The sequence below is a fragment of the Phalaenopsis equestris genome, unplaced genomic scaffold (genome assembly GCF_001263595.1).
Source record: "Phalaenopsis equestris unplaced genomic scaffold, ASM126359v1 Scaffold000224, whole genome shotgun sequence".
NCBI lineage: Eukaryota > Viridiplantae > Streptophyta > Magnoliopsida > Asparagales > Orchidaceae > Phalaenopsis > Phalaenopsis equestris.
This window is the reverse complement of record NW_018164666.1, coordinates 1,149,738-1,172,172: the sequence shown is the minus strand read 5'-3', so window position 1 is coordinate 1,172,172 and position 22,435 is coordinate 1,149,738. Positions and strand designations below refer to the sequence as shown.

The 22,435-nt window shown below is 34.9% G+C and overlaps 2 protein-coding genes across 5 annotated transcripts in view; both read right to left on the bottom strand.

Annotated features, from left to right (window-relative positions):
• LOC110023372 (protochlorophyllide-dependent translocon component 52, chloroplastic-like) overlaps nt 1–11,547 on the bottom strand; it is a 55,315-nt gene extending 43,768 nt beyond the window's left edge. For all 3 annotated transcript variants that reach the window (XM_020722759.1, XM_020722760.1, XM_020722758.1), the window contains exon 1: nt 10,936–11,547. In XM_020722759.1, the coding sequence (XP_020578418.1) occupies nt 10,936–11,436 (501 nt within the window). In that variant the 5' untranslated portion in view covers nt 11,437–11,547. The remainder of the gene's footprint in view (nt 1–10,935) is intronic.
• Nucleotides 11,548–15,800: 4,253 nt separating this feature from the next.
• Nucleotides 15,801–22,435, bottom strand: part of LOC110023550 (protochlorophyllide-dependent translocon component 52, chloroplastic-like) — a 31,137-nt gene continuing 24,502 nt past the window's right edge. The window contains exons 3-7 of one of the 2 annotated variants that reach the window (XM_020723026.1): nt 20,627–20,725; nt 20,196–20,373; nt 19,909–20,088; nt 16,536–16,723; nt 15,801–16,237 (exon numbers count right to left, since the gene is read on the bottom strand). In XM_020723026.1, coding sequence (XP_020578685.1) covers nt 15,982–16,237; nt 16,536–16,723; nt 19,909–20,088; nt 20,196–20,373; nt 20,627–20,725 — 901 coding nt within the window. In that variant the 3' untranslated portion in view covers nt 15,801–15,981. The remainder of the gene's footprint in view (nt 16,238–16,535; nt 16,724–19,908; nt 20,089–20,195; nt 20,374–20,626; nt 20,726–22,435) is intronic. The other variant, XM_020723027.1, reaches the window with a different exon arrangement.

Genomic DNA, 22,435 nt, shown 5'->3' with positions numbered 1-22,435 from the left:
CACAACTTCAGTTTCTCAAGAGTAACCACCTTAGTCAACATATCAGCGGGGTTCTTGCTTCCATAAATTTTCTTAAGTGACAGTCGTTCGTAGTCTAACAAGGATCGAATGAAGTGATACCTGATTTGAATGTGTTTGGTCCTGGATGGAAAAGATGGATCCTAGCAAGAAATATGGCACTCTGACTGTTACTGTGGAGAGTACCTTTCTGAGTCTTCTTACCCAATTCTTCCAAAAAGCTCTGCAGCCATATCATCTCCTTTGCAGTCTGACACTGCAACATACTCAGTTTCTGTAGTGGACAGAGAAACTGTCTTCTGTAGAATTGAGTCCAACGGCACTGCAGTACCACCAAGAGTATAGACATAACTTGTAGTACTCTTCCTACTGTCAATGTCTCCAGCCAAATATGTATCAACGTATTCCTGTACCTCCAGGCTCTTTTCTGAGAAACACAAGTAGGTTTCTGAAGAGCCTCTTAGGCGTCTCAAGATCCACTTCACAACTTCCCAATGTTCCTTCCCTGGATTACTCATGTATCTGCTCATAACTCCCACTGTAATGGCAATATCCGGTCTTGTACAGACCATAGCATACATTAGTGAATCAATAGCAGAAGCGTAAGGAACCTTACTCATGTAGTCTTGTTCCTCCTCTGACTTGGGTTACTGATTTTTGCTGAGTCTGAAGTGACTGCCCAAATGTGTGTCAACTGGTTTGACACGATCCATATTGTACCTGTTAAGCACCTTTTTCACATATCCAGTCTGTCAAAGCCTCAACGTGCCCTTGACTCGATCTCTGACAATCCTCATGCCAAGGACTTGCTTCATTGCAAAGTGCTCTGACATCTGCTTCTTAAGATTATATATCTCATCAGTGTTGGCCTTTGCAATAAGCATATTATCCACATACAACAGTAGGATGATATAGATTTGTCAAAGCACCTGACATAGCAACATTGATCTGTCTAGCATCTGTTGTACCCTGCATTGAGAATGAATTTACCAAATTCTAGCACCGCTGACTGGGAGTTTGCTTCAGGCCATACAAGCTCTTCTTCAGTTTGCAAACTGAATCTTCCTTTCCTGGTACCACGAACCCTTCAGATTGGCGCATTTAGATGTCTTCTTCAAGGTCTCCATGAAGAAAGTTGTATTCACATCTAATTGCTCCAAAAATAGGTCTTCGGTAGCAACCATAGTCAGTACCAACCATAGTCAGTACCATCCTAATAATGGTTGTGAGCTTCATCACAGGAGAAAAGATCTCAGAGTAATCAATGTCTTGTCTCTGTTAAAAGCCTTTTACAACAAGTATGGCCTTGTATCTTTTACTGTCATCAAGCTTAGTATTTACCCGGTAAACCTACTTATTGTGCAGTGTCTTCTTCCCTTGTGAAAGTTCTGTTAGCTCCTATGTCTGATTTCCCAGTAAGGAAGCAATCTCCTCCTTAATGGTCAGCTCCCACTTGCTAGAATTTTCATCTATCAAAGTTTCTTCATAGCTTTGTGGTTCTCCATTATCTGTCAACAAGATGTAGTTCAAAATTGGTGAGTAACGTTGTGGCGAACGTCTGCTCCTGACTGACTTGCGAACGACAGCTGGAGTAGTGAATGACTCTGAACCTGAGTGCAAAATAATAGGAATGGGTGCCCCGGACTCATCCCCGTCGTCATTCACATCTACATATTGTACTGTGACCTTTGGTAGATCGTCAAACTTCACGAACTCTGATTCTTGAGGAGCTGCTTCAGAATTTGTACTAGTCTTGTCGTTGTACATCATCTTCTCATTAAAGATCATATTTCTACTTCTAATAATTTTCTGATCCTGATCATCCCAGAAACGATAGCCAAATGCTTCGTCTCCATAGCCAATAAAGTAACATTTCTTTGACTTAACCTCAAGCTTGTTACGTGCATCAATATTGATTAGAACATAAGAAAGACAACCAAAAGTTTTAAGATGAGAAAATTTGACATTTTTGCCGCTCCAGACCTCCTCAGATAATTCACAGTCTAATGGGACGGATGACCCTCTGTTAATCAAGTAAACTACAGTGCTAACCGCATCTGTCCAGAAGATTGGTGGTAGTCTGGCGTGCAATCTCATGCTCCTGGCACGCTCATTGATGGCCCTGTTCATGCGTTCTGCAACTCCATTTTGTTGTGGTGTCCCCGGAATGGTATTTCTTCATTCTGATATCCTGAGCTGCACAGTATTCCTTGAACCCACCATCGATATACTCACCGCCATTGTCAAACCTCAAACATTTCAGTTTTAGATCTGTCTCCATTTCAACCATAGCCTTCCAAGTTTTAAACACCATAAATACATCATATTTGTGCTTCAGAAAGTAAACCCATATCTTTCTGTTGTGGTCACCTATGAATGTGATGTAATAGCGAGAGCCTCCAAGAGAAGCCACTGGGAAAGACCCCCACACATCGATGTGTACCAGTACTAGTTTTTCTGTCTTTCGCACCCTGCCACCTTTCAAAAATTGATCTTCTTCTGCTTCCCCATAATGCAACTTTCACACATGTCGAGATCAACTGACTTTAGTTCTAGTAACTTGCCTCTGGACTAAAGTTCTTTCATACCTCTCTGCTTATGTGTCAAAGCCTGCAATGACACATGTCTGTTGTGCTCGCTGCAACTGTAGTATCAACATTGTTAATTAGACCAGTAGTCATGTATAGCGTACCAGTTTTCTTACCCCGAGTCAGTACCAGTGCTCCTTTGATAACCTTCCAAGTGCTATCAGAGAACATTACTAAATGAGCACATTCATCGAGTTGCCCAACGAAAATGAGGTTCTTCTTCAGTTCAGGAATGTGTTTAACATTTTGCAAGATTCATTTATTTTTGTTATTTTATTTTTGTTAGGGAGCTCAATTTCAACATCTCCCATCCCTACCACGTTCAAAGCTGCTCCATCAGTCAGGTACACCTTCCCAAAGTCACCTGCCACATAGTTTTGCATTAACTCCCGGTGGGAAAATGTATGAAAAGAAGCCCCTGAGTGCAGTATCTAGTCGTCAATGGAGCTATGAACTGCAAACAATAGCGCGTTCTGCACTTTTTCAGTTACAACATTAGCACTGATGTTCTCCGTCTTCTTATGATTTTTGCAGTTCTTCTTTATGTGGCCAGTTTTGTCACAATTACAGCAGATTGCTTGTTGACTATGCTTTGACTTGCTGTTGTCATTGTGTTTTGATTTTAATATTCTTCTGTTTGAGTTTCTGTCTTGTGATATCCCTCTGGAATCAACATTTAGTGTTGAACTCGAACCCGATGCCTCGCCAAAATCCTTATTGCGCAACTCTTCAACCAAAATCAAGTCACGAATATCATCATAATTCAGCTTAGTTTTACCTGCAGAGTTGCTAACGGTCATCCCCATGGCTTTCAAGTTATTTGTCAATGAAGCCAACAGTATCAGCGCTCATATCTCATCGTCAAAATCAATTTCAACAGATGACAATTGATTTATGATGATATTGAAATCATTCAGATGCTGAATGACAGACACAGATTCCGTCATCTTTAAGTTAAATAACTTTTTTCATGAGATGCACCTTGTTATTTGTCGATGGTTTTTCATACATACCTTATAAAGCCGTCATGAGATATGCAGTCGTCCACTCTTTGATGACGTTGTGGGCAACGGATCTCGACAGGGTTAGTCGAATAACCCCCAGAACTTATCGATCCAACAAATTTCATTTCGTCTGTACATCTTCTCCGGTCGTTTTTCCAATAACAAAAGATGAAGTTTCTTCTCATAAAGATATTCATCTATCTGCATTCTCCAGTAACCAAAATCTGTGTCATTGAACTCTCGATCCCCGATGTCATCACTTCGTCTCCGCTCATAGTTCTTCCTTAGATCCGAATCGGGGCTCTAATATCGGTTGTTCTGAAAAAAAACGACAATAAAGCAAAAAATCGGATCGAGAAAAATTCACAAAACAGAAAACCATAGCAAAACACAGATTTACGTGATTCGGCAAATTACCTACGTCCAGGGAGCTGCAGAGGATTTTATTATATCAAGGAATTACACCGTCAAACGTCTAGATATTTATAAGAAACTTTCTCTCTTCTCTCTCTCTCTCCACCTCTCCACCGTGGGCAAAGAAAATAGAAGAGAGAACTCACGGGAAAGAATCCGAGTGGAGAAGGAAAAACAAAAACAAGCCCCTTTAGCTTGGTGGTCCCTGCTCCTTGATCCATCTGCCGCAGGAGAGATGAGTTTTGGGTTGATCCCAGGAGAGTTGGTGGTCCTTGCTTTTATAAGCAACAGGTAAGGACTTTAATTAAGCAACTAATACCAGATAAAGGAATTTCCCGACGCATTTCCGCGTGAGATCAACAAAGGCAGGTCTGATTTGGCAGTACCGCATAAGGGAGGTGAAACCGCGTGAAAATATCACAGGTTTCATTTAACATGACCCTATCCCATAATTATTTTGTATGTTGATTAGTTAATATGAGTCAATAATTTTCAATGTTTATGTTATTCTAACACAATGAATTAGTTTTATATTATAACATCAACCTGAGCTACGTAAGAGGATGTCGCCGCAGCCCTTTGGGTGTTCCGACAAAGTTAACATTTGAACGGTTATGTCGTAGAGTATTTATTACCCTGAGTGGTGATGTTAGGACGCACACCATATCGATCATATACGAATTTTCTGTTGGTTAAGGATTTGTTGCAATTCTAAATACAAACAACTAGGTCGTATAGTATGTACTACAAGTGACTCGGCATCAAACCCTAACAGCACATAAAAATTTAAAACCATGATGTTCCTCATAGCAATATTCAAGCGCTACCTAAAACTGCAACATGTCTTTAGCAAGCATATATGTATACAAAATATCATTTCACCACAAAAAAAAGTGCAACATATTGAATGTTTTAACTAATCTTAAAGTTAAATTTACAAATTTCTCGATCGTGTTAGGCATTCATGTTTCAAGCCTAGTCATTGCCCAAACATACACATTAATGATAGAGCAGATGAAAGTGGCACAAACGATGACTTTGACAGTGGTTTTGATATCAGAGCGGATGGATCAGACGAGACAGATATGTCAGAGTATATTTATCAATTTAATTAGGGAGCATTTCGCGAACAATGTACCCATATTTGATATTATGATATCTAGCAATGATTATATTTGAGCATGTCGTATAATTGAGTTAGACGGTGATGTCAATGTTGATGCTCCAACATGTCCAATAAATATAACATTTGAATGGCAGATTTCATGTGTTAGCTGAGAGCATGACTTTCGCCACAAAAGTGGGCTTACAGTGCAGTCAATGTCTGGAGCATAGTTAATAACATTGAATACTGAATTATAAACTACAACAAATCAAAGTTAAATAGCATGTGTATGCACCATGACCATCTATCTCGATCATGTCAGTGGTGCCTGCATGCAGTTAGGAGCAAGAGGTTTTAGAAACGTGGAAAATAGCATCAATCACTGGTCATCACATATGAGCACACGAAATTTTGACTAGTGGACGCCACTAGTGCACATCCAAATTCATTTACTATTATATTATTTTCATCATCAAACATCAGTTCGATTTGAAGCTTATAGAGTTTATTACTCAAGTGGGGCTTAAATTTAACGCTGGACATCTTATATAAAGGAATCAGATGCAAAACAAAAAACCGTCAAGTTTATTTTTGGCATTTGGAAAGAATCCTACTATTCATTGCATAAGTTAATTGCAGTCATTTGATAAATTTACTACTATATTATTTTCATCATCAAACATCAGTTCAATTTGAAGCCTAAAGAGATTATTGCTCAAGTGGAGCTTAAATTTAACATCTGAATATCTTATATAAAGGCATGAGATGCAAAACGAAAAACCTTCAAGTCTATTTTTGGCAGTTGGGAAGAGTCTTATTATTAATTGCATAAGTTAATTGTAGTCATTTGGGTGCACTATCAGGATCCACATATAGGATTCAATTAGACGAGACATCTCGATTTCAGCATCTTTTCTGGGTATTTGAGTCCTCTATAGAGGACCAGAGAAGTTGTTCGCCTGTATTGAGCCTGGATTGCACATTCTTGTTGGGCAAACATTGTGAAACTTTACCAAGGGTTGTTGGTGTTGATGTGAATAACAAACTCTTCTTGTTGGCATTTGAGGTCGTTGAGTCCAAGTGCAGCGACTTTTGTATGTGAATTTTAAAAAATCTGTATGAGCTGCCAGTAGTTGAATCACAGGAAGATCTTTGTATAACCTCAGATCATCATTTAGGCATTGTTTGTGGAAGTTAAAAAAAATTCTCATGGGCAGCACATAGTTTTTTTTGTTTGAGGCATTTCAAAGAACACTTAAAAAATGCAATAAGTTAGGTAGGCATTATCAGAAGATCTACTGAACAGAAAATACAGATAAAATTTGATTAGTCAGCCAACATAAGATTGGCATCCGCAATATAAAACAAGAAGCAAATGATTTATTGATTTTCTGATAATTTACTAAGTGGACTCTAACGCATGATGTTGGGCAACGATACAGAATAATTATAATCAACGCATTAGAATAACTCAACGATATCCTTCCTCAAGCTAGAGGACTTCTTATTCAAGCATTGGTTTGCTCTATTTACTATAATCTCGTATCACTATTTCTTGGACAATATAGCATAACCAAGAATCTTGAATCAACAAATGAGCCGTTGGTCACCACTAGAATCAATAAAATTTTTTAACGTTATAAAAGTAAAACTAAAAGATTTTTTTTCGATTTTGATTTATTTCTTCAAAAATAGTATTATGATTATTATTATTATTATTATTATTATTATTATTATTATTATTATTATTATTATTATTGCTATTATTATTATTACATTTTATAACAAATAATATTACTACTAATACCAACAGTAAAATTATTAACACTGAAATTTTTAAAATATATTTTCAAATTTTGGATTTATTTTTTACTTAAAAAATCATTTTAATATATATATTATTATTATTATAGAGAATAAAAAATGCAAAAAAATTATATACAGTCGAAAATGAGGAAGAAAAATATACTGTCGGACCACAATAAATTAGGGAACTATTTGCTTCCTCCTTAACTCCCACAAAAATAAAATTTGGAATTTGAAACTGCCTGCTCCTTCCCTCTCCCGCAACAAGCTTTTATAGACATTGAAATTCGTGTAAAACATTTGTTTTACGTGGATAAAATGAGAAAACCATTTCTCTCCAACACACTAGCTACCTAAATTAATTATTGTGGGAATAATTGATTCACCTCAAAATAACATGTTTTTAGTGCATGTTTTATAAGCTTTTTATGTACATTTTTTGATGATATTGCACTTTAAAGGAAGGTATTTTGCATGTTTTTTGTTTCAGGTATATGGAATGGACATTTAGAGAAAATGAGAAAAAAATAGTGCAAAAATGATGATTTTTGTGTGGCGCTATAGCGCCACTCCTTGACGCCATAGCGCCACCGTCGAGCGAGAAGAGCGCTATAGCGCCCCAGACTGGCAATATAGCGTCAGTAACTATCTTTCTAGAAAATACATCAAATTTGACCGAATTTTAGAGGGGTGCTTGAAACAACCATTGGTTATTTTTTGTATTCTATTTAATGAGAAGGATTTCGCCGAATTTAAAGACTACTTGGAGCCTCAAAACTTCAATTGGGCGGCAATAGTGAGTTAGGTTTTTCATATTTTGTGTTCAAGTGTAAGTGTGAGTGTGTTTTAATATGAAGAAGTTTGGAGATTGCTTAGAGGAAACTCCAGAAGTTTGTTTGGGGAGAAGACATAAGCTACTTTATATTTGTGTTTGAGTTTTTGTCCTAAGACTTGGATTTCAATGCAAATGTTTTGTTTTTGTTTAATCTCCATGAATTCTGAGTAGTTCCATTTCTTTCTTCTTGCATATGGGACTTAATCTTATGGGATGAGGATGATTTAAAGATTTATTTTTACTCTTAAAAATTGTGATGATATTTTTATTGAATCTTCATTTACTTTACAAATTGATCACTTGTGACGTTAAAATCTGTTGAAAAGCATAATGATCTAGAAGAACTATTATTTCACCCAACTAGTGGATACAACATGGCAGAGTCATGGTGATCACCTAAGGGGGAGTGCAAATAAATAAGGAGATAAGTTTTGATGGGCGTATAATTGGTTAGTTCTAGATTGACTAGCTAGATTTTTATCAATTTGGCTTAAGGTTTAGTACCCTGACGTTGGGATTCGACCATCATAGTGGCATAGGCTTATGGGCATCTAGAGGTGAGAGGCTAGATAGCACTGATGTAGAATCAAGATGTTAAGGAATCGGCTTTAAGATAGCTAATGTTCTTTGCAAGCACCGGGAGGGGGGAAAGAATAAGGTATGTTTCTATTTTTCAGAATACCTCAATTTTGTCTTAAATCATTTGAATCTTACATAGATTAAAATCTCTTTGCAAGGAAAAAGGTTTTCCATAATATCCAAACTCGTTGTTATATTTTTTTAAGCTGTTACATTTAGTTTTTACTATCTTTTTAAGCTCTTTTAGTAATAATTTTTAGTAAACATATCATTTTAAATCTTTTATCTTTTTAATTTGAAATTTAAATAAAATTTTTGTAAGTTTATTTTAAGAGTTATTGCATTCCTCATAAGATCGATACTGGGGTTTTTAAGGAAAATCCTATGTTACTTGAAATGATATGTATGCTTGCGTAGTACTCATACTATGAAAATATATTATATAATTCATAATTCATTGTAAGTGTTCACACTAGCCGCTAGATATAAATTGAGATATATTTTCTGACATAATTAAGGTGATTAAAAATGTGTAAGTGCATATTGGGTCAATAATTGAGCAGAATCGGCAGCTAATCGTTGAATTTGACCGAAGACGAGTCAAAATCGACGGGTAAATTGTTGATTATGTCAACTTTATTACGTCACGAAACTCTCATATTTATCCTACTCATCTACCCAAAACCATGGAAGAAGATAACTTCATATCCTTTTCATGTGAAGCACCCGTCCCGGATTTAGTTGAAATCCTTAAAATCTGGATTTATCAAATCCACGAATTTATTTGTCTAAACAGATAGTTTAGCAAGATTTAGATTAAATCCAGGTTAAATACTGCTCTAACTTCATTACCAAACATGTCCTAAAACTTTGAATTCACTATTGAATATCAAAATTTAGGGTGGAAAAGCCTATCGAGTTTCCAAGAAAATTCATTGTTGCACACATGGTAAAACAGAGTTCTTAAAGGATGCCTAAGCATGACCTAGTGGACCAAGTCTTATTAAACATGAGACATAAGAATAATTCCTTGCTCGACGGGACAATATATGAATGATTCAATAAGAGTACTTGTCCTTCATGCAAAGAGGGTTCGTGGATGTACAAGAATCATCGGTACACTACATAATCATTGTGGTGACAAATCGCAAAAAAATCCAAGATTGAATATGCCAACCCTTATCAATACAGGATATCCTAACACATGCCAAGAGTAGCATGACTTGAAAGGATTTTGTTGGTGAGGTCTCACTTGTTAAGGAGACCATTCTAACATAATGATAAATGGAAAATGCATCCCTCAAGGGAGAACAACAATGGTGTTCGATCCCAATTTTGGTTGTGCACACAACAACTAGGCTATGCAAGACCAAATCAAATAACAATTCCTTTTATTTTTTTTTTACTTTCTCGGCCTCATTTTTCTTCAACTCCTTTGATTTATCTAGGTTCATCAGCCTACTCTCCAAATCTATCTAGTTGATCACACCAAACCTAATCGGATGTCAATATATACTAGTCCCTAACAACTTTGGTACCTATTAAAAAATAAAATATATGGGAGCAAAATGAAAGAGCATTTATGTAAATTTAACTTTTAGCTAAGCATTGTTTTCAAGGTATATCAACAAAACAGTTATTTCAAAAAACATAGGTATCCTCGGGAGACTCTCCGGTTACTTACTTTTTAATGAAACTAACAAAAATCATATGTTATCCATTTTCACAAAAACAAAAGTATGCATAGAGAGTTTTTAATGCTAGAGTAACAGTTTTAATCTTGCATCTGTTCGGCTGGAATAAAGGTGTTGTTTATGATCATATATTTTTTTTTAACTTAACTCTAAAATCTTGGTGAAACATAGCATTAAGATCAAAGCATGCATGATCATGCAAGCTTTTGATGATTTTTTTTATTTTGTTATGCATGCACCAATATAAGTGCAACTCAAATATGTTAATTTCTAGCCCAATGAAGAGATTGACATGCAAATAATATAGGCAAAAATCAAACAAGATAAGAAGACAGCAACAAGGCTATTTGGTATGTAGAGCAAACATCGCTAATGCCTGAAATGATCCTAATAAACAAAGATCAAGCAACTTGTAGCCAGCATCTTCATCATTAGCCTTATCCAAACTATTTGGATGAATCAATATTTTTTATTCATTCTTATTGAGCAATTTGCTTGAAGAAATAACCCTCTTCTACAAAAATATTTCTAAATAAAGTCTATGATTATTTGTTTTTCGTCCTTGGATATTAATCTTATCTAACAATATGGATGCATTTTTTAGCCAACTGGAAATATAAATCTAAGGAATCGTTAGGTTGCTCGTAAATACAAAACAAGATTCAGCAAATCATGTTTTCATTTTCATTCATTTTACAGGTGAAAATAAAGTAATCAGTTGGCTCTGAAAGGCTTGTTAAGCTTAAAATCCATTTCTACTGCATCTAAGTATACCTGGAATCTAAAAAACACACTGTTCTTTAAATATATTTCCTAAATTCAAGCAACCAAATTAATGGGAAGAAACCCAACAAACAGCTCTAAGAACCAATACAGACCATAACAGGCTCACCTGAGGGCCATTTTCCGGAGCCTGAGGAATGATCTTGCAGCTTCCAGCCCCGTCAAAGCACCAGCCATGGTAAACGCATTGCAGGCGACCCCAACTATCAATCCGCCCCTCCGAGAGCGGCGCGAGGCGATGGGGACATCTATCATCGAACACTCTCCACTGATCCCCCTCCCTGTCCCACCACACCACGAGGTCTATCCCCAGCACCCTTACCGCGCGCGGCGCCCGCTTGTCGAGATCGCGCACTGGCGCCACTGGATACCAATGGGCATACCAATCAAACTTCTCACCAAAATTCCCACCCGCGGAGAGGGTATCAGCCGCCGGGACGGCCACGGAAGTGGAATCAAAGGTGGAGACGTTGAGCTTGAGGTTTTGGCGGGAAACGTGGGAGCTTGATGGAGTGTACCAGCGGAGATGGGAGCGGAGAGAAGGGTAGGGTTTCGAAGAGAGTAAAACGAAATTGGAGTAGAGGACGGAAGTGGTTGTAATTGCATCCATGGATTTGGAGGCGAGAGAGCCGAATGGTGGTGGTGGAGGAGGTCGGAGTGAACGGCTGGCTTCCTTTAACCAGACGAAGCAAATAGCAATAATTTCAAAATAAGATAATAATAATAATAATAATAATAAATAAAAAAGTCGGGGGAGCAATAACATATAGGCCGTCCCACACTTCCTATTTACAAATCTACATTCATTTTCAAAATTCACACTCAAACAGTGGGGTAAACGATCCGAACACGAACGAACAGAGCTTGTGTTCGTGTTTAATTCGTTTGAAATTTAGTTTGTTTGAAATAAGCTCCTGTTTGAAATTATTTTTGAAGTCACTGTTCGTGTTCATTTCTTAACGAACGAGTCAAACACGAGTTGTTCGCGAACGACGAGCTAGTTTGAAATCTCTAATATTAATATATATAAATAATATATTATATTAATTATATAATTTATATTATATAAATATAAAATATCTATATTCGTATATTACCAATATAGCATATTAATATATTATTATTATTAATTTATTATATATTATAATTTATAAAATTTATTATTTTAAATTATTTTATATTTTGAATAATAACCATTCGAACACGAACGAACGCATCACTGTTCGTGTTTGGTTCGTTTAACTAACCGAGCGAAAAAAATTGTTCACGCTTGTCTCGTTTATTTATCGACCGAATCGAACGCGAACCCATTGACGAACTGAGCATGAACTGTTCACGAACAATGAGCTTTTTTGACAGCCCTACACTCAAATATCAAAATTAATGATAAAATTCTTACCAATATTTTTCTTTTTTTATCAAATTCTCAATAGTTTGATCCATTCAATAAATGGATAAGCCCGGCGGTTCAAAAAAATCACTTACAAGACTAAATTGTAAATATCAAAATTTATGATGATTTATATGTAAATATCACAAAAAAATTGGAAGTTCTCACGAAGATAATCAATATAATAACATAAGAATCATATGATTTATTATTTTAACTTATGCAATGAATCATTTGTCGGCATTTGTTGCATTATTATTTTTCTATTTATTATTGCACATGAATATATAAAAAAAAGGGCAATCAAAAAAAGAAAATAATAATAAATAATAGTTAATTAGCATGAAATAATGTTCAATTCATATTTAATTCATATAAATAATAATGGAGATTTTGTTAAGGATATTTAAATGAAAATTTGGTTAGGATGATTTTTAGGATTTTAAATTATTTTAAGAAAAATAGAATACATTAATTATAAATCAAATAATATATTATAATCTTCTTAAAATAAATTCAAAAATGACAATATTCTTCCCGCCAAAGTTTGTACATAATATTCTGATCCAATTAGGTCCAACAATAACCTTCTAATTCATTAAATTATCATCATAATCATTTATTAACTATTAACTTTTTTAGAGATAAATTTAAGTAAAATTAAAAAGTAAATGATTTTAGATTAAGGATAAAAAATAGTTACTGATAATTAATAATAAATAAATTGATAATAATTTATTCTTTGAGTCAAATAACCATAATTAAATATTATTACATTTTTAATGATAATGTTAAACTTTACTTAGTCTAGATAAATTTGATGCTTGCTTTGATTATTTATGTAATAATTTTTTATTACAATAATTAAATACTAAAAATATTAAAATTTATTTCAGCTTAATTTGTATTTAACCAAATCATTCCTTAATTACCATTCACTTTGGCCAACCAATCTACTAATTAATTATGATAGTACTAGGGTGTGTTTGGAGCGGTTTGTCACGAACCAACTTATCTCAAGTCACCCGTGTTGCTTCAGCACTCTACATTGGCACTAAATTAGCCTAACCCTCATAACGTTCGTCTTTGTAAATTGAAAACACTAGGAAGAAGAGAAAAGAGAAATATTTGAGTAAGAAACACTTCACTAAGAAAGAGTGGTTAAAACACTTCAGTGTTTGAGAATCTTGAATGGTTCCAAATGAGTGCGAAGGACTCCTATTTATAGTCCCCTCCAAATCTAAGGGAATTTAGACTACATTAGAATAGTCTAGAATAGTCTAGTTTCTAGATAGTTCTACATCATTCTCTTATATACATACTTAGCCCTAGATCATTCTAGGTTATTCGAGTTCTCCTCGAAGCTTTTCCTTCTAATATTCTCTAGACTGTTGTGCAGTCTTCTAAAATTACTTGAATTGAAATTACTCACTAACCTAACATCTAAACTTTCACATTTGCATTTGCTTAGAACAAATTCTAATAAATATTTCTCAAAAATAACCATCAGTGCACATAAATGTCTTCATAAAAAACATTTTCAGATTGAAGAAGAGCACGTGAAATAAAATTACCAACTGATCTAATATCTAATTTTTCATAATTGCATTGGCTCACAACAATTTCATATGGATATTTTTTAAGAACAACCAATGGTGCACATGATTGTCTCCATGAAAAACATTTTCAAATTGAAGAAAAGGAGATGGAAATTAAATTAATGAGTGCTCTTAAACCCAAACTTTCATGCTTGCATCGGCTCGCAACAAATTCAGATGGATATATGTTAAAAATAACCCACATTGCATATCAATGTATTCATAAAAATCATTTGTATATTCAAAAAGAGGTAAATAAAACAATCAAAGCATGCATGGAATATTATCACCAAAGCAAGAAAAACAACAAAAGCACCAAAATAACATAAATGGACATAGCACCTCAACCACCAAAGCATCATACTATCAACAAGTAAACCGACATGCAGAAGGGAAAAAAAGGTCCAACACAAACCATCAAACCACAACAATTGACAATATAAGGATATGATGTACATACAGAGAGAGTGGGCGACAGCTGACAGGAGCGAGAACTAACAAAGAGAAGGGGAACCAAGAGTTTGCCCTAGAAACGCAACGACAGAAGAATAAATGGGAAAATCCAATAATAAACGAGGGATATTTGAGCAAAGGGGTAGCATTGACATTACAAACGCAAAATGGAGATCAAACCACAACACGCAGTCACCTCCCAAAAGAGCCCTTAAGAGAGGTGGGCAGCCCAGGACTTAAATACTGTTTTTCGGCCCTACACCTAGCCGATGTGAGACTATTTGTCCGTGACATTCTCCTCCACCCAATCACGTGACGCCCTCGTCACGGATCGGCACCACCGAGGGTCCCACTGGACCATGGAGAGTCCACACACCTGGCAAGTAGTAATCTGTTTTGATACCACTTGTCACCTCCCAAAAGAGCCCTTAAAAGAGTTGGGCAGCCCATGACTTAAATACTGTTTTTTGGTCCTACACCTAGCTGATGTGGGACTATTTGTCCGTGACATTCTTCTCCACCCAATCACGTGACGCTCTCGTCACGGATCAGCTCCACAAAGGGTCCCACTGGACCATGAAGAATCCACACACCTGACAGGCAGTAATCTGCTTTGATACCACTTGCCACCTCTCAAAAGAACTCTTAAGAGAGGTGGGCAGCCCAGGACTTAAATACTGTTTTTCGGCCCTACACCTAGTCGATGTGAGACTATTTGTCCGTGACAACGTGCTCGTCTATTTTCGTATCAGCTTTCACCATTCCACCAATGATCAACGCTAAAAAGCAACAAAAAAACGACACACCCAATCGACCCCTACTGGCATTTTGAAAATGGCAAGCAACAAAAACAACTCCCCAAACGCACCTTAATTAAAACCAGCATTTGAACAATATCACCAATTCAAAAAAGAAAATCTAATTATCCCCATATTAGCATAGTTAAATAATTAATAATAATTAACGATCAATAATCAATAAATTAATTGAATAATTATATTAGGCTTAGTTACTGCAATTAAATAATAAAAAAAAAACTAATGCCCACGATTGAAGCTCAAATCAACCACTGGCCAATGATCATCTATAATAAAATTTACTACAAATTAACATTATTAAAATCAAAACAGCATAATTAATATTCAATTTGCAAGTAGACTAATTAATTGAAAAAATAATTGAAAATAAATTTTAAAAAATATATAAAATTATCATTTTTTTGTAATAAAAAAAAAAGAAATGACAAAGTGTTGGCAAGATAATATTTTCAATTACCTACCCTTCCAAACAGAGAATACCTCTTGCTGGCATCCAATAAAAAAAAACCTGAAAAATTCAACTCCTTGGTACAAAAGCAAGATAAGCACCTCTCCATAAAATATAATATCCATCTAAGAAATTTTTTAATGAATACGACCCAATTCTTATGTATTTATAAATCTAACACCAAAACATTTCACAAAATTGCATAAAAATATATATTTTCACATTTTATATTTTTGACTTAATATTAACAATTTAAGAATTGCATGCAAAGATAAAGAATTGGGAGTTCTGTAAATACATAAAAGAGGGCTTTACATACCAATCATTCAAAACATTAAATATTAGGATTGGGCACCTAAACTATATCTGATTTGTAGAAAAGAGAGCTGGGAAAAACTTACATCCGGAATTTGGATGTAATATTTTTTCGAGAGCTGGAGCTTCGGCGTCAGACGAACGCATGGTTATAGTCATGGAAATAAAAGGTCTTGTATATGAAGTGGGAGAGCCACTTGGAAGCTGCAAAACAGATTACTGCAATGGAGACCAATGCAGTCCTTACTGCTGCAGAAATCATATTTTGATTGGAAGCGGCCACAACTCCAATCAAGATTAATGTAACCATTGGAAGAGAGGTTTCGAGTACTTTCAGCAACTTCAAAGCCACACTACAGCTGCTGCACTGCACAACATGAGTCCAATACCTGAGACAAATCAAAGAAAGAAATTTCAATTTTTTTTACAAATAAAATATTTTCAAAAAATTGCAGGAAATATAAACAGGTTTAGAATGTCAAAGTGTATTTTCAAATCTATAGACATGCTTTAAGATGAGTGAAATACAAAAGTATATTATGTGTCCAACATCTCTATAGTAAGTGCTCATGAAAAGTCTAAAGCTGTCTCCAACATGTTCGAAGTGGGCATATTAAAGCGTTCTGCAAAATGTTCGAGACGACATGGCTGCCATTTAGAAGTGTCATGGCTTCGTCTCGAGGATACCTGTCCATAAGCTGCTCTCTAGGAGGAGTAGGAAGTAGGGAGCCTAGAGACTTATTTGCCCAGTCAACCTGAGAGTTTGAGTATTTTCTAAACCATCTTCTAAAAGCGGTAACCATGACGTCCGACTTCGTTGGCACAAAACAAGCTTTTTCCCAGTTGGAAGGGCCAATCTCAGCAATATATCGCTCCTGTTAATCCGGACTTTGATTAGCACCAATGGAAGTGGAAGGTGTTATAAATGACCAAGTGAAGTGTCAAAATAGTACCCTGATTATTTGCATTGGGTCATTCTAGTCCCTGAGTCTTTCCATGTGCTAACTTAATCCTCATACTCTTTTAATATGAGTTTAAATAATCTCCAAAGAGGACTACTTTAGCCCTCGTTAGAAGAGACTTGGGACTACTCGGGGTCTAAAATGCCTCCCCGCAAAGAATCAGGGAACCATTTTGACAATTTTCTGCATAATTGTCATTATGAAAGATCATTAAGAAAAACAAAAAAGAAAAAAATAAGAGCTCCCCTTTTATTTTATGGAAATCTCAAAGCGTACGAGTCATTATCATATATATGCTAAGAAATGCATGTAACCCATGCAGATTTCACACATTTACCGAGAAAATTCACAACAACTTGATACCAATGACCTTATAGAAACAAACAAAACAAATGTTGTCCTAAATCCCAACACAAACTTTCAATACCTACAATTAGGATCTAATACGAATCCTTAAGAGGGAATATTTTTGGAATAACCTAATTATTTTCTCAAAGGAAAATTTTGCTAGATATGTACTTCAATAAATCTTAATAAATGGAATGATGGGAGATGTTTCAGAAAACTTATCTACTATCTATATGCTATTATGACAACAAATAGTCATAGGAAATTCAAATATAAAATTGATCGACAAATCAAATTATGGAGTTGAAAGGACAGAAAGTGGTGTACATGCCGGTACATCGTTTTACAGTTTTTTTTCTCATTTGGCATCCATAAACCTAAATAACAATTGTAGCAATAACCAGTCGTACACTCAAGCAAGTATATGACTTTATACTAATCAAAGTAGCTTGACAAGCTACCATCATGCACTCCTAAATAATATAACGACAAATAAAAAACTTTGAATGCAAAGCATACCAATTTTATAAAATTATCTATCTAGAACTAAAAAATGTGAATAAAGAAATGCATGTTACATCCTTCTGATCTAATAAATCAAATGAAAGTCAGGGCATGCTACATACTCTTCATATTCTGCAAAAACCAAGCATATCAATGTACAATGAGGTTAAGAGTAAGGAAATGGCGAATATTACATATCTTATTTTATTCTGGATGATTTAAAGACCAAAATGTAATCTTGAATGTATTCAAGCCATCTGATATGACTGCTACTATTTAGTATTTATATATTTCACAACCAGGAGAACAAAAAAGGAAAATGAATTCATTTGGCAGTAAATAATGTTGTTAATATTTAAAAGCATCATTGAAACCTAAAATTCCATATCATAAATAAATAATGTCCGCTTAGCATTATTTGAATTCTGACTAAAATAAGGGATTGGACGATATTCTCATCTAAGACCACCACTTACATCAACTCCAGAAACATCACAAAATATCTCAAAAAATTTCTAAATTAAGGAGTCTCAAAACTGCACTTTATCACTTCAGATGCTTTCACAATAGGTTATCCAATTAAAATTCACCCTTTTCAAAATACTTGTCAAAAGTTTGGTAATAATACTAAAGTTCTTAATGAAATATCCACAAAATAGCTAAGTCATAAAAACACCAAGCATAAGAGATAGAGAAGTTGGGTTGGCTGTCAAGTATTGCCTTGATTTTTAAGGGATCTGACTTGAGCCCTTAGATTGACATTGCGAGTCAAGATTACGACTTGAAATTTTGATAAAAAGTCCAGAACCATAAAAATTATATAATTCTCATAAATAAGAAAAATTTCTTGTGTGGCTAACTGTTAGAAAGCGGACAATTAATTTAGGTAAGTTTCATTCCACGGTTCTTGTCACTAACAAATATAATATGGAGAACTCAATGACAGTTCTTTGGAAAACCTTTTGATTGTAAAATAACAAACTTGAAGTGGAATGTGCGATGGTAGAAATCATGGAGGTTTGTGTGGAAACCTCAACTTTGCCAGAATCAACAGTAATAACATAACAATCATGACATTAGAAGATATAGCTGAACTCAAAAATATTGGCCAACTCTCAATGGTCGGCTAAGCAGCAAGTAATAGTTGCATGTCAAATTTAGAAGCTGATTAAATCCTGGTAAATGCAAAGCATTTTGATTCTTTAAAGAGCAAAACTCTGTAACCGATAAAAATTGTCAATCTAAAATTGCACAGACATCACACTCCAAACTGCACTCTAATTATTTTGCTACACTAAGAATGTCAAACCAATAATGAAGCATCACTAGCATCGAGTACAATGAGCCGCAAGTATAAAAGAGAAAGAAAACCTTAAAAAAAATAGACACTATAATTTATGTGATTTACTACAATCAAGCCTGTGTCCATGAGAGAGAAGGGTGAATATAAACCAATATCAACAATGAAATAAGCCTCGCCAGCCTTTCCTATATCCCAAGTACACCCGCACTCATAAGGCACAAGAAAACTCAAGTTTTACAATATAGCTTTACGCAAAAAGTTAATGTTCTCGCAGGAATGGCAAAGCCACCAAAATTCTCAAACAAACCAAAAAAAAAAAAAAAACACAGGAAGACGAGGGTATATTTCATCACATATCAATCAAGAAATGCAAACAACCCAAGTAAGATACTAAATGATTCGAGAGGAGATTCCCAAAATCCCAATACCTACAACCGTTTAGAGTATTTAAATCAACTAAATATAAAATCTATCGAGGCTTCTTCTGTTGCCTGGGTAAAAGCCTATGGACTTTGTGGTTCAATTTAATATGTAATAAATTATATAAATAGCCCACAATTAATCCAAAATATTTAGATATGCGCATATGTATATGAATGTTAAAAGTCATTTATATGACCTCTTCATAACTTGTTTAGACTACTATTTGCTACAGGATTTGTGCAACAGCTCAAACCAAACAGTGGAAAACTACTTTTGTTTAAGCAGTCCAATTTTAATATCTATACTAAGATAACAAGAACAGTATGAAAATTTGGTCCAAATAGGTTTACTAATAGAATGACCGACTACAAAACAAATTTGGCCTTTGATAATAATTTAAAAAAGAAACAATAGTTCAATGGTATCTAACTTCTAATTAAAGTTGGTCCACTTGACTAACAAGCAAAGCAAGCTTAGATTTCCATCACAATAATAATTTTCGATGCTAACCGAGCGTTACCTCTACATGGAGGAGGTGCATATCAGAATCAAGGATTAAATTTTGCCCGACATGAAACATCCAGCGTGGAACAATTTGATCAATCCAAACAGAAAAATTTCTTGGGAAGGACCAAATCAATCTGCTTCTTCCAGGACTAACTGGAATGCAGTAGACAACAATAAGAAATCTTCGTTGATCCTGCAGTAATGTAGGTGATTAAAGGTTAATAAAAAAATTTGAAGATATTACAAGGAAAAAAGAAAAAAAAAAACTAGCCAGAATAAAACATTTAAAGAAAACAATACAGCTACCGCTTTGCTGTCTGAAGATGAAGCGGATCCATTATTAGACCCTGAGGGAGGGAACATATGAAATAAACAAGGAGCAACAAACTTGCCATATCCAAATTCTTGCTTTGCAAGGAAGCCATTAATATCTGATTCCTCTAGCGTAATCACTATAGGCACACCTCCTTCACGATCTGTGAAAGTTTGTAATTTCTCTATTTTAGAAAAAAAGAAATAATAATTAAAGATAGGGTGAACTGTGCACAAGTTGGTGATGAATACAAAGCTAAAATTAAGTTTTGGAGAAGAACTTTCAACAACTATAGGAACTAATCTTTCAACAGAGAAGAAAAAAACAAGAATAAATTGAGTTTATAAAATCATTCAAAGGACATCAATAACATCATGTAGATCAAATATAATATAATAATTTGCTAAGAAGTGCATATCTGGCAAGTGATGAGCGCTGTTTAGAAACTCTCATTATTTTGTGGTGTGAATATCGTACATGAGCAGGATCCATAAGATTTTCAATCAGAATTTCATACCTGAAAGGACAAACAATTTATTTATCAATGCAAAATTTAAATAATATGCCAAACATCATAAAACAGCATAAAACTGAGCTGAAAGTTAACTATAAGAAGAAAAAGGAAAAAAAAATTATTATGCAAAGCAATCTCAAATGGAAAAAAAATCACAGGAAATTGCAAAATGTATTCAAAATTCTAAATCATTGACTAGCTGGTCAGCTTAACAATGAAACCATGAAACCAGTGTATATGTTTAAAGGAAACACAGGACTAATTGAGCTTCATTAAGATGAAAACTCAATGAACCAGAGCAAATCAAAAAGGGATGGGAAAGAAAAGAAGACAAGAAAGGGAATGGGAGATGAAATAACAACTAAAAGAGGGGTAGAAAAAGCTTAGTTAGACAAATACTGTAAGGGACAAGAGAGGGAATGAACAAGCAGATGGGAGGATGGGATTCAAAATAAGAAGAAAGTTCATTCAATCTCCCATTACAACCTGAGCTCCCTTCTCATAGTCATAACTGTGTCTTATGTATTGCTGACCATCAATTCTTTTCAGATTGGAGAAATTGATCTAACAATATTAATCAGAAAAAAATGACAAAAGCAAGCTCCCTTTAGCAGCAAAACGACACTTTAAATCAGGCATAATTAACTACCTACAAAGGATTTATTAAAAAAATTTCTGCACAATAAATAGGATGTGACGCACATCTTTTAGCTGGCACCTTGTTGACCTCATTTTTTTAGTGAGGTTTTAGTTTACTATTCCTAAAATCCCTTATTAGAGTTCCTGGTTGACCATCCTAGCGGACTAGTAATGGAGCCCACCTCCCGTAGAGCTTCAAGCCACTTCTTGACTCATTTTTTGTGGAAAACTCGCATGAGAGGTCCCAAGCACTCGACTTCTAGTTGCAAGGGCTAAGGCTTAACATGTAGAGGGCCCAAAAATGAATTCCTACAGGATTGGACGGCCTTAGATGAACCATCTGTGACTCAGCAACTGACAACGACTTTATATATGCTTAAAAATACAAGTATTTAATACTGCTGCTAGAAGATTTAATTCCTTAATTCCTCAGCAACGACATTAATAAATGATACAGAGACTTTATATATGCTTAAAATACAAGATAAATATGGACGTATAAAATATTCAATAATAGTAAAGTCACACTTATTCCTTTAAAAATAATGCAAGTATACGTATCGCTCAAGTAATACAGGGCTCTAATAGAATCTTAGATATCGATCCCACCAGGAATAATATTAGAGGCTACGAACTAAGATTTTAGAAAAGTAATACTTAATCACAACAATATAATTCAAATTGTTTATCTGTCACTAATAGGCAATTGAAATAAATATGTAATTTTAATAACTCTTAAATAACTAATTCTACTAATAAAGATTCTAATGTGAAATTCAAGATATAAGAAAGCATCATTCTCCTTGTCAAGAAATTAAAGTGAATTAGTTCAAATTGGATTGTGTCAAATAAGACCATATCTATTCTTTACCCTTTGGTCCAGGCATAAAGAACATTGACTAATCCTACACTTGTTTACTGAATCTGCGGCTAGGCTGGGAGGATACTGACTCTTACTTCGGAGCTCCCACGTTCCCCTCGCCTGATGGCTAATATCTACACTTCAGCACCCAAACGATAGAATCGAATTGGGGATTTTAGTCTGTCACTCTAAAATTTTCAATTCTCCACCCG